Raw genomic sequence first — 16,394 nt, forward strand, 5'->3', positions numbered from 1 at the left:
GATTTCCTATGACTAATCCTCTTCCTTCCATATTCTTTGAAATTTAGTCCTGGCAATGACCTCAAATAATAATGTTGTAGCAATACATGAGAAAGGACTCAATGAGTGATTTTTAAAATAATAAAAAATATTTTATTTTGCTAACTTATTGATTTGACATGTTCTGTGACAAATTCTTTTGTCAAATCATGGGATCAACCCAGATGCTTGGTTATATAGTGACAGATTACTAACCTTTGCACAACAAGCAAGGGAGTTTGTATATATGCAGCATTATGCATCTTTCAAAGAGACAAAGACTGCTTTTGTTTCCCATATATAAACTGACTAAATTTAATTCTTATTTCATTTCATTTTGCTGAAAGAAAATTATACTCAGAACAAGCTCTGATAAACTGATGTTCATTAACATGGGAGGCTATTAAACTCTGGGATGAACTCTGAGAAGCATGATTTGGTTTTGGTAAAAAAATATAGTGCTAAGGCATAGAGATAACAACCCTTTGAGTGACAGTTGGAGCTAGTAAATATTATACTAGTTGTATGTTAGCTGTATATTATAGCTTTAAAGTAAACGGTGTCAAGGGAATATTGCCCAAAGGTACAAATACTAGACCTTAAAACACATACAAAATGACAAGATTTACAGACTGGAGGAATTTACTGTCTAAAGAAAACATGTGACAGTTGATTAAAGAAAGGGTAAAATTTAGCATCTCAAACAAGATTGTTCCACATACTGAGGAATTTACTGAGCATATGTTGGCAGGGAATTCCTCTTAAAAGGCTACAAAAGACTGTGAACAGGAGGCTGATTGAAGGAGTTAAAGGAAACCTAAATAACCAATGTCTCCTTCGTTGCTCACAGTGAGGAAAGGACAATTCTTGATTTGATGAAAGTGGTCCTTAGCCAGAAGCTCCTAAGAGCCACAGCCAGCAGATGATCATGTTAGTACAGGAGAACTAAGGACAACAAGGCCACATGGGAGTGAGCAACATGACCTCTGTCCTATTCTATCTTCAGTGATCCTTATACGAATCACTACTTTTTTGTTGCTGTTGTTCCTAACCTCAGAGAGTGCATCCATCTTCAAAACTCTGGGTGAAATTTCCTGAGGTTTCATAAAAGAATGCTGAGGAAATAAAGAATTGGCAAATTTTCCACTCATTGACACAGAAAAAAAAAGAACTGTCAGCAGAGAAAGCTGAATGTAATAGGCAAGTAGAGATGCAGAGATAATTTTCCTGAAATTCTTTGGGATATTAATGACAAAGCTTTTGAAAATCCGTACTGTCTGAAAACTGGACCATCCAAGATAAGAAGTCTCTTTTGCTGTACCTAACTTTTGATCTTCCCCTATAATCTATTCTCTTAATATCATTCTTCATTTCTGTCTCCTTCATTTTCTGTCTTGTCAGAACTCTCAGTTTTTTTGAAGCAATTTTTGCTGACTGAGATACAGAATGGGAGAAGAACAATGTACAGTAGAAGAACACAGCATAGCAAAATAAATTATTTAAATACTTTTGTTATGTTAAAACATAATGAAACCTATGCTGAGATCAGAATTAGACTATATTTTGTCCCTGCAAAAAGGATTTTAGCCATTAGAGGAATATACCAACACCTATCACTTTTGAGAGCTTTTAAGACAAGACATAATTTGTGTGCCTTTTTTTTTTTTTTTAAATTGTCCTCTTGGAACTTAAGTCTTCAAGCTTTAAGTATTTCCTAAATGTGTATCTAAAAATCCCACTAATGGAATACTTACGAAGAATGAAAAAAAAATTTTCAAGCAGAATTTTTAAAATCTTAATCAACTCGCAAGAGGTACCAACAGATAACTTCATAACAAATAGGCACACAAATATTTAAACTAATATAAAGATCATACATGCATTTCTGCACATTGCAGAAGATTCAATTGAGCAACTGTCTTACGGACGAGGAGAGTGAAAATAAACTCGGTAGGACATGGGTGCTATTAAACTCCTCAGTACAGAGGTACAATGACTGTGACCACATTGAGACCTCAGGGGATGCTGGCATACACCAATCTCAAGCATAAGAAAAGTGGAATCAGACTTCATAAAACTCTTATTAAGTCTGATTTCATGTAATTTTAGAAAATTCCAAGAGACACAACACAGTGTACAGATTAACTTCTGTAACTGAGTACTCCAAGTAAGAGATATTACTATAATGACTTCACTTTAAAACACCTTTTAATTTGTAAGGTAGTGAAAGCTACATAGCTGAAAAATCACTTGTTTTGATGAAAGATGACGCTAGTTTTGTTTCTTGTTAGCTGTGTGCTCCAGTCACATTCATATTAGAGAAAAGTAACCTGGCAGTAGCACTAGCTACATTCCAGCATGGATTTCTAAAACATGATCAATTCATAGTTTGGGCTTGTATCTGCAGCATTGCCAAAACATTGCTGGCAAAGACCATTCAAAGGATAAAATGAATCGGCATATAACTAACCTTAACCACTCAACAGCAGTAGGCACTCAAGTGCTGACAACTTAATTTATACATAGTGTATTGAAATGTATTATCTTTGAATTTTAATGAAACAAGTGGAAGTATGCAGTGCCATCAACTCTCTAGCACAGGAAAATTTTATAAGAACTTTTTTTCTCCCATTTCTACAAGCCTAAGCTTCTCTGAGGAGCTTTTTTCCAGAAACTAAAGGAGACAGAAGGAGGAATTCAGCCTCCACAGTCAATATTTCATAATGTGCTAAAAATACTTTAGCTGATATTATTCTGAGTTGTATAGAAACTTTCGTTTTTGAGCTGTTAATTGCTCTCTATATTTCTGTGCTTATGTTTAGTTTTTAGAAGAAATAATGACAGACTCCCTATCTTATCCTGCATAAATAAAATGCAAGCATTTTGTGTGTTGATTACTGCATAGAAGGACATTTATACTGGCTACACTATCTTTCTTTAAACAACACACAGAACAATTTTACATACAAAGATAGTCTCAAATAGAAGAGAAGCTATACACGATTGAACTGCTCTTGTTACTACAGAATTACAGCCCAGATGATGCTCCAAGCTTTACTGAGCCAAATAGAAAACCTTATGTATTCAGGTATTGGATACACCACACTCTCTGTAGAATCATAGAATGGTTTGGGTTGGAAGGGACATTAAGGATCATCTAGTTCCAACCCCCCTCCTGCAAGCAGGGACACCCTCCACTAGACCACATTGCCCAAAGCCTCATCCAACCTGGTCTTAAACACTTCCAGGGATGGGGCATCCACAGCCTCTCTGGGCAACCTGTTCCAGTGCCTCACCACCCTCACAGTAAAGAATTTCTTCCTAATATCTAATCTAAATCGACCCTCCTTCAGCTTGAACCCATTCCCCCTTGTTCTGTCACTCCACTCCCTGATAAACAGACCCTCACCATCTTTCCTGTAGGCCCCCTTCAGGTACTGGTAAGCCGCAATTAGATCTCCCTGGAGCCTTCTTTTTTCCAGGCCGAACAACCCCAACTCTCTCAGCCTGTCCTCCTAGGAGAGGTGCTCCAGCCCTCTGATCAACTTCGTGGCCCTCGTCTGGACTTGCTCCAACAGCTCAATGTCTCTCCTGTACTTGGGCCCCCAGAGCTGGATGCAGTACTCCAGGTGGGGTCTCACAAGAGCCGAGTAGAGGGGCAGGATCACCTCCCTCAACCTGCTGGTCACACTTCTTTTGATGCAGCCCAGGACACGGTTGGCCTTCTGGGATAACTATCAGGTTAATGAATTTATACTAATTAGGAGCATTACTACAGAGAATGCCAAAGTTATGCATGTATCATAGAAAAGGATACTATGTGTACTCGAGATGCTAAGGGAACAAAGGTCTATGATGCAGAAACCTTATTTCTGCATTTGGATATTAAATCAACATGATGATGTTCTGAAGCATCAGACATGAGTGTTATGATATGACTAACAGTGACTTTTCATACTGTAGTTGTCACACCAATAACTAAGAACATCCTATTGTAATGTTAACATCGTGTAAATTTTCATCATGAATGCAATTGAATTAAAGTCTTGTCAACATGCTCATTCACTCATCTTTAAGTAAGATTTCCCTATCATAAAACAAAAACCGCAATGAGTGAGGAAGAGAGGAAATAGAGAACTTGTCTCCAAAATTGTAAATACAGTTTCTTTAAATTCTAAAGCCTTCACTAAAATACTTCTGAAAAAATAAAGCAGTAACAAAAGAGATTGTAGAAACATCAAAACTCTAAATACTCATAAAATGAAATACTATTTTAGTGCTATTAATGTAGTCATAATTAGCATATGACTCAAGAATATTGGAATAAATACACTGAAAAGAAACATGGCACAAAAATACGTTCTGAATACAAGAGATACTCAGAGAAGACAGACCAACCACAACAAATGGCATGTGCACTTTCTCTAATAGCATATCAGCTCATTTGAGTGATAGTAGTTTGTACTGACTAGAAAATGACACTAAATTGCTTTGATGCAAAGGTCCGAGAAAACGCATAGACATTCTCATCTTTGTTAAGACAACCTGCCATTATATCCATAAACAACCCCAAAACTATTCCAAAAGTACATCTAAGTTTTATCTCACAGAGAATTAGTCCATTCGCTCCAGAAGACAGCCCAGAAGGGAAGTAATACAGAGACAGTGTGGATAATCAGAAAAACTGGTTTGCTAAGTTAATAGACAGAACAAACTCATTTTTGACAGCAATTGCTCAGAGGGCAATTCAAGAGATTCTCTCCCCCATTAGAATGGAAACTAGATGGGTAACTTATTTTTCATATTCCAAACATTATCAGTAGCACATAGTTTCTAATAAATAAGCATGCAATTCTCTATCATGCTTTCACTATCAGAAAATATTACTTATATCTGTTGGAGAGACTGAGGTATATTCAATATTTCAGGGTTTTTATGGTCCTTTTTTGAGCACATTAACATTTGACATACCCTAATTAGTTTCTCTTTCAAATTACATTCCTGCTTTCCAAATTAAAGGCTAGCATGCTTCTTTGATTGACAGGTTTAATTATTTTATTTCTTTGCCTTTTTAGACAAGCTACTAAAAGCATTTTTCCTGGGGAGAAATAGGATTATTTTTATTTTTTTTTACTTGGCCTGAGAAGGTAAAAAATTCTATTTATCTTCAGCATAACTTTTTGTTACTAAAAGGAAGGAAATGCCCCCCAAAGCCCAGCACTTTATGCTTTTTAGTTTAATGATACAAACATCTTCTGAAATGAGAAGTGCGAACTCATTAGCAGCATTTCAGTTCTATCTGCTGCAAAAGCCTGGAGGAAAAAAAAAACCTTAACACAGAATATCTGATTCTAGCACTGAAAAGTATATCTTAAACCAAATTATAACATCCAATTACATGCAATCGTTACATCTCACGTTAGGATTTCTCTCTGTTCATTCTGAAAGAGGTTTGATCCTAATTGGCTTTAGGCCTTTCCACCTTTGTCATGACTTATTTTTGCTTGAAAAGGTGAGAGGCTGGAAAGTGGTATTTTAAGGTAGGTTTGGAGAACATCAGCAAGTCTTTATGAATGTAATAAATATATTTAATAGGAAAGTTATCTATGAACAATATAATAAAGGAGTATCCTAACGTAGACAAGACTAATATATTCATACAAAAATTAATTAAAAATAACATTCAAATACTAAACCTAATTAACTTCCCCTAATAGTCATAAGCAATCCATTATAGAGTGGAAAAAATAACTAGCCTATGGATATATTACAAAATAATTTGACTGAAGAATTTTAGGGTTTATATTTACTTTTAGGTTTCAGATACGCAGGTTCTCATGGAGTAGCAAACAGTTACAATGCCAAGCAGGAGACTACAATATTAAATGTGTCCCTGTTTAACAATGTATTATATTATTATATAACACTTTGTTAATTCTGAAAAATGTGTTAATTATGCAGCACACATTGTAGAAGAAGAAACCAAATGAGAAGAAATGGAGTGCACAGTTTAACTAAAATAAAGCTATAGATGGAGAGCCACTGAAGTAAAGTTCTACCAAGAAACTCCCTCTAAGTTGCTGCAACACAAGTGAATAAGCTTATCTATTGAGAGAAACCCACATAAAGCCAAAAATATACATCATTCATACATAAGATGTGGATTTATCTGAAAGAAGATCACAGAAAGGTTTAGCTGAAAAAGAAATCCTGCTCTGTACCTAATGTCTGGTCATTTCTCCTTAAACCTGTGAGTAAATCCATCCTAGACTCCATTTAATGCCTTAGAGGAAAGAGGACAGATAGATCCATTACCTTTACAAAACAAATGAAAGATAAAGAGACCTTTGTTTGAACCCCATCTCCCAGAACTATTGCAGTAAATGGGATTTTTTTTCTATTTCAATTCTCACTTTATCTGATTTACACTTCTCTTTTGCTTTAATCACTCCTTAAAGCATTTTAAAACACAGTTAAAAATAAACTACCTCAGCAAATATTCAGCTATAATTTGACATAACATCATAGTAACTGCAAAAATATCTACAATATTTATGATTTCTGGCAAGAATCTTCCCAATCCTTTACCACTTAGTAAAGTGACTGGGCATTGCAGTATATCTTTTATATCAATAAATGATTCAGAAACAGATGGTATAAGTTCCATAAACATTTCACACAAAACAAGCCATGCCAATGTTTTTCCTTATAAGGAAAAAACAGCCTTAGGCAACCCTGGATGCTAACTTTAGCAGCATTATTTTGGAGAAAAACAACTTTTAAGAAGAGTAGATATTGTGTCATTTTTAGCATGATGGGCCAAAGGTCACTTTGTGTTGCATATAGTTGTTCAAGACAGCTGTCTGTTCAGCTCTGACTTGTAAATGCCTGTGCATCACATCAGAATATTTAGCAAGTTGTGACCTTCATGAGCATCTTTTCCATTCTCTCCCATCACTTCCCCCATCTGGGTGCATGAGAAGCAGGAGCAGCAGTAACACTTCTCCACTCCATTGTTAATTCAAAATCCTACACACTGGGTTTTTTTACTCATCAAAAAGCATAAGCACTTCCTATAAACTGTTTGATGACGAATTGTACGGAAATATGTACCATGAGGGTAAGAAGATATGAATGAAACTTGAACTGCGAAGATCAGTAAAAGAGCTAAGAAAGTCACCAGTAGTGTATGAGAACCTCCCAGGACAGGTTTCTGCCAGAACTCCAAAAGTCACCATACCAGTCAGAGCCACATGAGCCCTCACATGCAAAAAGGTCATAACATAACCATTATGTCTAACATCTCTACTCCTAGAGAGAACTGTGGAAGACCATGGCCTTTCTCCCAAGACTGCAGGAAGCTTCTAATGCCATTTGTACCTGTGAAGCTTAAGGCTAGTACCTGCACAGACAGTAGACAAGTGCTCCACATGGTGGGTGAGGAACTGGCTGACAGGCCAGGCCCAGAGGGTGGTGGTAAATAGCTCCTTTTCAAACTGACAACCTGTCACAAGTGGGGTCCCCCAGGGATCGATACTGGGCCCAACGCTGTTTAGTATCTTCAAAATTGATCTGGATAATGAGATCAAGTGCACCCTGATGAAATTTGCAGATGATACCAAACTGAGTGGGGAAGTAGACACTTCGGGAGAGCCACCCTGCAGGAACACCTGGATAGGCTGGAAGAGTGGGCTAACAAGAACCTCATGAAGTTCAACAAGGACAAGTGTAAGGTCTTGCACCTGAGAAAACATAATCCAGTAGTGCAACACAGACTGGGATCCCCCTGGCTGGAGAGGAGCTCTGTGGAAGAGGACCTATGGGGTCCTGGTGGACAACAAGCTCAATATAAGTGAACAGTGTGCTGCAGCAGTAAAGAAAGCCAACAGGATGCTGGGTTGCATCAACAAGGGCATCACCAGCAGAGATAAAGAAGTCATTATCCCACTCTACTCAGCACTTGTCAGGCCCCACCTGGAATACTGTGCTCAGTTTTGGTCCCCTCTATACAAAAAAAAGAGGTGGACAGGCTGGAGAGGGCCCAGAGAAGGGCCACCAGGATGATTCAAGGACTGAGAAGCCTGCCATATGAGGAAAGGCTGAGAACTGGGTTTGTTCAGCCTTGAGAAAAGAAGGCTTAGGGACCTCAGCACCATGTCCCAGTACTTAAAGGGTGGCTACAAAGGAGATGGAGACTCCCTTTTACAAGGGGTCATGTGGAAAAGACGAGGGGTAATGGGTGCAAGTTACTCCTGGGGAGATTCCAACTGGACCCTAGAGGAAAATTGTTCACCATGAGAACAATCAGCCATTGGAATAATCTCCCCAGGGAAGTGGTGGATCCCCCAACATTGGACACTTGTAGGATTCAGCTGGACAGGGTGTTGGATCATCTTGTCTAGGCCGTGCATTTGTCTAGACGGTGCTTTTGCCAAGAAAGGTTGGACCAGATGATCCTTGAGATCCCTTCCAACCTGGTATTCTATGAGTCTGTGATAACTCTGGAAGGTGCATGCATGGCTCACAATTCTACCCCTCTACTTCAGGTAATAATATTAAATTCTGATACACAGATAACAGAAAATATTCATAAGAATAAATGTTCTAAAGTAAAACACCCATTTAATAAACTTTTTCTGTCTACCATTTACATACAGCATGGCAACTGCTAGACTTAGATGAAAATGAACATTTAATGTGTTAAAAACATCACATATTTTATATAAATAATGTTAATTTTTAATTCTAATTAAAATGTAAATCTTCTTATAAGGTCACTTACTGGATGTTTGGCTGAAAGTCTGCCAGTGACAGTTCCTGTCTGATTCCATGTAGAGGAAATAAAGCCCTGTAGTCAAGTAAAGTAAATATCCCCATAAAGAAAAGGATGAAGACATACATCTAAATTTTATTTAATGTGTCAGTAATAAAAACTCACTGCAATCAGTGAAATCAAGAAGAAATACTTTATAATTTTCTATGTATAAAAGTTCTTAAACTGTAACCACTGCAATCATTTCACATCCTTTTATGATTTATTTGAAATACCATATTTTACAGGCTACTTTTTATATTTCTACCTTTCTCATGCACGTTTGTAGTCCATCCACATAAGTTGATTTCATCTTATGAACCTAAATTACATAAAAGTTTAGAGAAATGCTTATTTATAAAAATAGGAGATTTCTCAAACTAAGGATCTTAATTTCCAAATGCATATTAATTTGTTTTGTAGACTTTTTTTAAAAGACAGTTTTATCTTAGTAAATAATGGATGCATACTCACTAATAGCTTGACTAAATAGCATAAGTTAGGTAAGTACTCAGTTATATCCTAAAGCCAGGTCTTTGCAGATACTAGTAAATGAACTATTGGAATTTTTTCTTTTACATCTTATATCCCCAGGTCAATAAACTACACAAAAATGCCACACACAGAAAACAAACCCATACTTTTTTTTTTAAAATCTTGGAAACTCATCCACTGAAAACCCAAACATTAAGTGTGAGAGCAGATTAACTAGTCAGTTTGGATTTTCAGGAGGCTTGTCACCTAACAAAAGCCATAGCTAGTTCTCTCCTTCACTTTCTGCAGAGTATTTCTTCAAAACTCAAAAAACACGTTTTGCTCTAACGGTGTGCTTTACAGCACAAGACAAATTTAACAGTGAAGTTTTCCAATTGTTTTTGCAACTGACTTGTTTGCTAGGTATAATCTAACATAGCGCAAAACAGAAGCATAAACATTAAATTTTAAAAATCTTAAGAATATCTACAACTTCAGAATTTAAATGAATAGTTGAATGAACTTAGAGCCAACTTTTTTATTTATTTAGCTGTGAATATGTTACTTTCTTGATAAGTTTGCTTCTGTGCAGCTACATTATGTGAAAAATATCAGCTCACCTGACGGTATTCTAAAATTATCTTAGGCAAAGGATGAAGATCTTGCAACTTATTTAGCTGCAAAATAAAGAACATGAATTACTGATATACTTTTCTGTTAAGTTATATTATTTAACAATCTTAACAGAATAAGTTCTGGAGGAGGGAATTTCCTTGCCAAGCTGAATGGACAAAATACTGGCTAAAGAATAATGTCCTTTAAGCAATCTCACCCGAGGCCCAAGGAAGCCTTCATTCTTTCCTGCCTTCAGCAGGAGAGGTGGAGATTACCCCTTCCCATTTCATTTCCCTTCCTGTCCCAGACAGGGGAAAAAAAAAAAACCAACATGCAGACATAAAAACTTTTCCACAACAACTTTGAAAATACTGGGGCATGGGTGTGTATGTGTTACTTATGGTCCTTTGTTTATTTTTTGTGCTAGATAGCATCAATGCAAGACAGAACATGATAAAATCATACAAAATAATACATATATACACACACATCAAAAAAATCAATAAAATAAAGCATGTTTCTGATTACTTTGATTGCTACAAAACTTTGTTAAGAAAAAAATGAAATTATTAGAAAAGAGATTGGATATTTATAAGTACAACAAAAATATCTGGACCTACAACAGTTCAGGGTGAAAAACAGATGCAACTGTACCGGAATGGAGATTTAAAAGGATATTTTTTTTTTCTTGCTACCAGGGAGAGACAAACATATTAATTATCTAGTATTTATCTATTGGAAGGTTTCAGCCTATCTTTCTTTAAATATCCAAGTCTCAGCAGTTGTTGGAAACAGAGTATTGGACTAGATAAAAGCATTGCTTTGATCACTGCAATGAATCTTATGTTCCCACAAAAAGATGACACACATTCTATTTCACCGATCCGTCCCATCTCCCAAGGCTCTTTGTCACTCTCCAAGATTACATATTTGATCTATGAGACGTCCTTCTCCTTGAGTAGTGTCTGTTTTTTCTGGTTATACTGTTGACATTACCTCAGAGATCGTATCTGGTAGTTCAGACACTTGGTCCAGAAGTTGAATTTCCTCTTTCACACATGAGAAACAAAGACTCCCTTTCTACCTTCCCCAGAGGTGTTCATTCTCATCAATGAGTTGTGTATTTTAGTTTGACTCCCATGTAAACCAATTGTGGCAACAAATCAGAAACAGGTGCAGCTACACAGAGGCTTCTCTTCTAAGAAGGAATTCCATTACTATTATTATCTTAACAAAATTATCTATTAGTCATCTGGATCAAGTACACCCTCAGTGCGTTTGTAGATGACACCAAGTTGGGCAGGAGCATTGATTTGCTGGAGGGCAGGAAGGCTCTACAGACAGATCTGGACAGGCTGGATTGATGGGCTGAGGCCAGTTACATAAGATTGAACAAGGTTCAGTGCCTGGTCCCGCACTTGGGTCACAACAACCCCAGGCAACGCTACAGGCTTGGGGAAGAGTGGCTGGAAAGCTGCTCGGCGGAAAAGAACCTGGGGGTGTTGTTGAACAGCTGGCTGAATATGAGCCAGCAGTGTGCCCAGGTGGCCAAGAAGGCCAACAGCATCCTGGCTTGGATCAGAAATAGCGTGGCCAGCAGGAGTAGGGAAGTGATTGTCCCCCTGTACTCAGCACTGGTGAGGCCACACCTCCAGTACTGTGTACAGTTTTTGGCCCCTCACTACAAGAAGGACATTGAGGTGCTGGAGTGTGTCCAAAGAAGGGCAGCAAAGCTGGTGAAGGGTCTAGAGAACAAGTCCTGCGAGGAGCGGCTGAGGGAACTGGGGTTGTTTAGCCTGGAGAAAAGGAGGCTGAGGGGAGACCTTCTCACTCTCTGCAACTTCCTGAAAGGAGGTTGTAGCCAGGTGGGTGTTGGTCTCTTGGTAAAGAAGCGATAGGACAAGAGAAAATGGCCTCACGTTGTGCCAGGGGAGATTTAAATTGGATATTGGGAAAAATTTCTTCACTGTAAGAGTTGTCAAGCACTGGCACAGGCTGCCCAGGGAAGTGGTTGAGTCACCATCCTTGGAGGTATTTAAAAGACGTGTAGAGGTGGTGCTTAGGGACATGTTTAGTGGTGGACTTGGCAGGATTAGATTAACAGTTGGACTCAATGATCTTAATGATCTTTTCCAACTGAAATAATTCTATGATTCTACAAAAAGGAAGGGGCATCCACATTTGCCTCAAGTCATCAAGAATTCTGCAGTTTGGTCTTGACTTCATCATTTTTAGACAAATGTTTGGGATCACACATGAACATATGCTTTGCTGAAAATTATCTGCTCCAACGCTAACAGAAGAAAAAACTGGAGAAGCTTTATATGCACAATATTTATTGCACTGAATCTGAAGATATATTTGATCTCTTGTACAGGTGTATCAAAGTACCTAAACTGTTTGGTCATTATGGCTATAAGGGAACAAGCTTCTATCAAGATTCTGCAACTGCTCTTACTGAAGACACGCATCTCCACAGAGAAAAAATAAGCCTGAGGAAAATTCACGCACATAAGTGAAATACTAGACTATACAAAGAAAGTGACCACTCCCAATTCAAACCATAGGTATCAAATAATTTCCTACAGATCTCTCTACTTATTATGAATGAATGAGTTAAGAGTCCATCAAAAGATGACAACATGGTTTGAGTCTAAATCTCCTGATGGCAAAGAAAAAGTCTGGGTTACTGTTTCCTTCACCAGTAGATTTTACATTCATGTTGTTTTCTTTCACCAGTGGTCTCTTTCACCCAACCAGTCAGTCATACTGAGCTACCAAACTCTGACCAGTAAGAAAGTCTCCCTCCTTTGAGGGAGATGGTCACACATACATGCTGGTACCAAAGTTTTTAACCCTGGTTTATAACTAAAGTTTAGCCACAGTATCTAATGGACTGCACCTTTCATTTCTGCCATAAATAAAGAAAGTGTGGTTAGTACAATACAAAAATAAATCAAGATGGTTAGGAAAACTTTACACAAATGACTATTTCACTGGAATATAACTTAGAAGTTTTGCTAAATCATGCAGATTGTTTTAAAACTCCTCCCCCATCTCACCACAACTTCTGAGGTGGACACAAGTTGTTGCATTTCAGTTCTGTGAACTTTCTCACACAGTGTATGCAGTTTTAACTTTTCAAATAGTACCTACAGTAAGAAAAAACATAAGAGAAATGTTTCAGCATTTCGAGTGCTGAAACAGAGAGGAAAAATATTTGGTGCCTGAACTTACGTCTAGAAAACACATTTCAAGAAAAACTGAGCATCCTGTAGCAAAGAGAACTAACACAGAATTGAAAAGATAATTTTTTTATTTCTGAGCTATTGAAAAAGTAGTGTATTTACTAAAATCAAATGCATAACTTATGTAAATACATTCAAATACAGGTTATCCAACATTGCCAGATTTGTGGAAAACTCCCTTAAAATCAGAAAATAAGATAATTAATATTGAAAAAAGAATTCTGAAGTTCCAAGGACTATTTCATATGCTTTATAATTCTTCTGTATCAATAACAACTTACAGAACCTAGAACTTATGTAATAATAGTAGTATAAATATTACCTCTCTGAGCTGACTACTGCTGGTCAAAAGAAATCGTTCTCCAGCAACTTGATGAGCTTCCTGTTCAAGATCTTTGAGTCGCAACTATAAATTAGTACATCAGAATTATTCTGTTTACATTATTATTTTCTTCAATATCTGCTATTTCCTAGGTTAATGAGTACATTGGACTTCTATTTAAAAATAGAGTACTCGATTACAATGCGCAGTCATTGCTGGCTATCAACATTTGGTTTACTAGATTGCTTAAATACTGTTTAATCTGTTTTTCTTCATGATTTGGGAAGGGGATTTACAGTAGTAAAAGTACCAAAATTTGTAGGAAAATAGTTTACTGAAGACTATAGAGATCTGAGACAGAGCTATGCAAATTATTCTGGTAAATTAATAATCCATCAGACCACTATGATCATCTAGTCAGATTTTATGCTACAAAACAGGATTCTCTTGTAGTTATTTTTATCAATGGGGAAATGGCAAACTTAGAACTCTCGGCACACCTAAGTTGTAAAGAGTGTCTTATTTACAAAGAGAGATAGAAATATCTATCCCTTCTCAGGAAGACAGTTACCGGTAACTATAAGTTCAGAAAGAGTCATTACAATTTTTACTCTACAACACATAACCCAAAAGGACCTGTGCACTTTGCAAAGCATTCTCAGTTCCGGGGCAAGGCTAATGAAGCAAATGTCTCTTTTTTGCTTACCTAAATAAACATGGAAGTATCTCAAATGTAAATATCATTAGTTATATTTATAATAATGAAAATACTCGAAAACCCCAAACAAAAGAAAAAGATTCCTCCTCTTTTTAATCAGTTATCATCAGTAAAAGCAGAAAGATGATGCTATACAATTTCCAAAAGAAAAAATAAAGACAAAATTTACCCCCAGAATCTCTGATGTTTTTTTCAGTTCTTGTTTGTTCACATGTATTTTGTGTGTTTCCATCACTGTAAACACAATTATATACTGAGAACACTTACAATTGACAATTTCAATCTTACATGCTTCTTATACTGTAAAATGGAAACAGAAACTCACACAGCTGTTATGAGACTAAGACAATATTTAGTATTCTGAGGTAAAACTTTCTTCTTGAACATAATCAGCAGCTGTGTGAAACAAGTGAAGATTCATATTTTGAACTGAACTTTCATACCTGCCAGAATTTTGAGAAGTGGAAGCTCTAATGTGCAAAATAATTTCCACAAACCTTGAACCTGTAAAGCAAGGTACAAATAAATTCTTCAGTATCAACCAATTTTAATCTTAAAACATATAGTAGTGTCAATATGTGGACCTATTTTCCAGTAAGCAGTATTTCACTTTCTGTATCACCCCTTTTTACATGACAACACTGTTTGTGGAATGAAATACTACTTAGTGTGAATTATAGCATCTAAATACTGCAGTCCATTATCACTTCATTTTGTGGGGAATAGTAATACATTTTGTAATAGTAATAATTTTGTACGGAAATAGTAATAAAGAAATATACATGCGTCATTTTTCTAAATGGTTTATTTTTAGAGCAAGCTCTATTATAATAGGACACAGGAGTTATCCCTTTTTCTTTATTCACTTGAGCAATGAAGCAACCATTCAAATTTGTTTTCATTAGGAAGAAAATAAAAGATGACAGGGGTATCTATTTAGTTACAAAGAAAAGGAAGTCTGTTTTTTCTCTACCAAATGAAGCAGACAGCAACACTTGTCTAAAATCTCCTGTAGACTGGCTCTCAGTGTTTCTGTGCCTTTGGTGTTGCCTTCCTTCACAGATTGTCTCATCATACTGCTGGGCCACTTAGATATCCAGATTAATATGGCCCCGTCAACTAAAGGTCTGAGCCCTACACGTGCTACCGTCAATTTCAAGGCAAACCCCATGGATCCTATGATGTACCTTCCACTAGAACCTGCGCATGTCCCTAAATTCTGACACTTTTCCAGATATACAATTACAGGGAGAAAACACACACACACACACAAAAACTACTAAAAGATTTCTTGAGCTGCATTCTGAACTGCTAAATAAGGGCTAGAATAGACTAGACTGTTTCATTTGGAGGAGACCTACAACAATCATCTCCCACTGCCCAACCACTTCAGGGCTGACCAAAAGTTAAAGCATGTTGTTAACAGCATTATTCAAATGTCTCAAACACTGGCAGGTTGGTGCATCAACCACCTCTCTAGGAAGCCTCTCCCAGTGTTTAAGCAGTATTTGGCTAATACAACCTACAGCAATAGATATGCTGAGAGTTTTTGTACCCAAGGAATACATAACAAAAACCCCCCAAAACAGCTACACTCTGTTTTAACTCTGTTAACACTTTTAGGCTGTTTCATATAGCTTTAAAATACCAAAAGAAAAGTCACAAAATTCTGTGCATTTCCCTTCTTAGAATCATCATGTAAATATTTAGTTAACTCTTGCAAAGTTTCTTCTAAAGATTAACTTTCAGACTAACCATTTCCTCCTTCTGGAAACAATGGCAAATTTGATGGACAACTTTATTTTAAATGTTGACCAGCTCTGTAAATCAGTAAGGATTGAAGCCTTCTATTTAACTCAAGTAGAGATTCTGGTTTGAATGTGAAGCACATCACTAACTCTCTTCAATTCATGATAATACCTCAGAAGTTTTATCTGAGTAATTACTTTTTATATCTTACCTGTAAGTCACGAGCAAGGTCCATCATTACATTATAAAGCTTCTCCAAGTTCACACCTAAGTTTTGATACTGATACAAAGAAATTAAAAAAAAAAATCAATAATTTTAATGCTAACAAAAATATTTAGTATACTATTTTAAAAGGTATTAAACTATATAAAAATATTTTTCTGTATGTCTCCTGTTATATTTAACATTTTAGTAATACCACCTCTGACAGACACAAT

General features: G+C 36.6%; 1 protein-coding gene across 2 annotated transcripts in view; it reads right to left on the reverse strand.

The window, feature by feature from the left end:
- Nucleotides 1-16,394, reverse strand: part of HAUS3 (HAUS augmin like complex subunit 3) — an 81,129-nt gene that overhangs the window by 36,892 nt on the left and 27,843 nt on the right. For both annotated transcript variants that reach the window (XM_054825092.1, XM_054825093.1), the window contains exons 8-13: nucleotides 16,168-16,236; nucleotides 14,651-14,711; nucleotides 14,377-14,441; nucleotides 13,490-13,573; nucleotides 12,982-13,071; nucleotides 8,801-8,866 (exon numbers count right to left, since the gene is read on the reverse strand). In XM_054825092.1, the coding sequence (XP_054681067.1) occupies nucleotides 8,801-8,866; nucleotides 12,982-13,071; nucleotides 13,490-13,573; nucleotides 14,377-14,441; nucleotides 14,651-14,711; nucleotides 16,168-16,236 (435 nt within the window). The remainder of the gene's footprint in view (nucleotides 1-8,800; nucleotides 8,867-12,981; nucleotides 13,072-13,489; nucleotides 13,574-14,376; nucleotides 14,442-14,650; nucleotides 14,712-16,167; nucleotides 16,237-16,394) is intronic.

Source organism: Grus americana, chromosome 4 (assembly GCF_028858705.1).
Source record: "Grus americana isolate bGruAme1 chromosome 4, bGruAme1.mat, whole genome shotgun sequence".
Lineage (NCBI taxonomy): Eukaryota > Metazoa > Chordata > Aves > Gruiformes > Gruidae > Grus > Grus americana.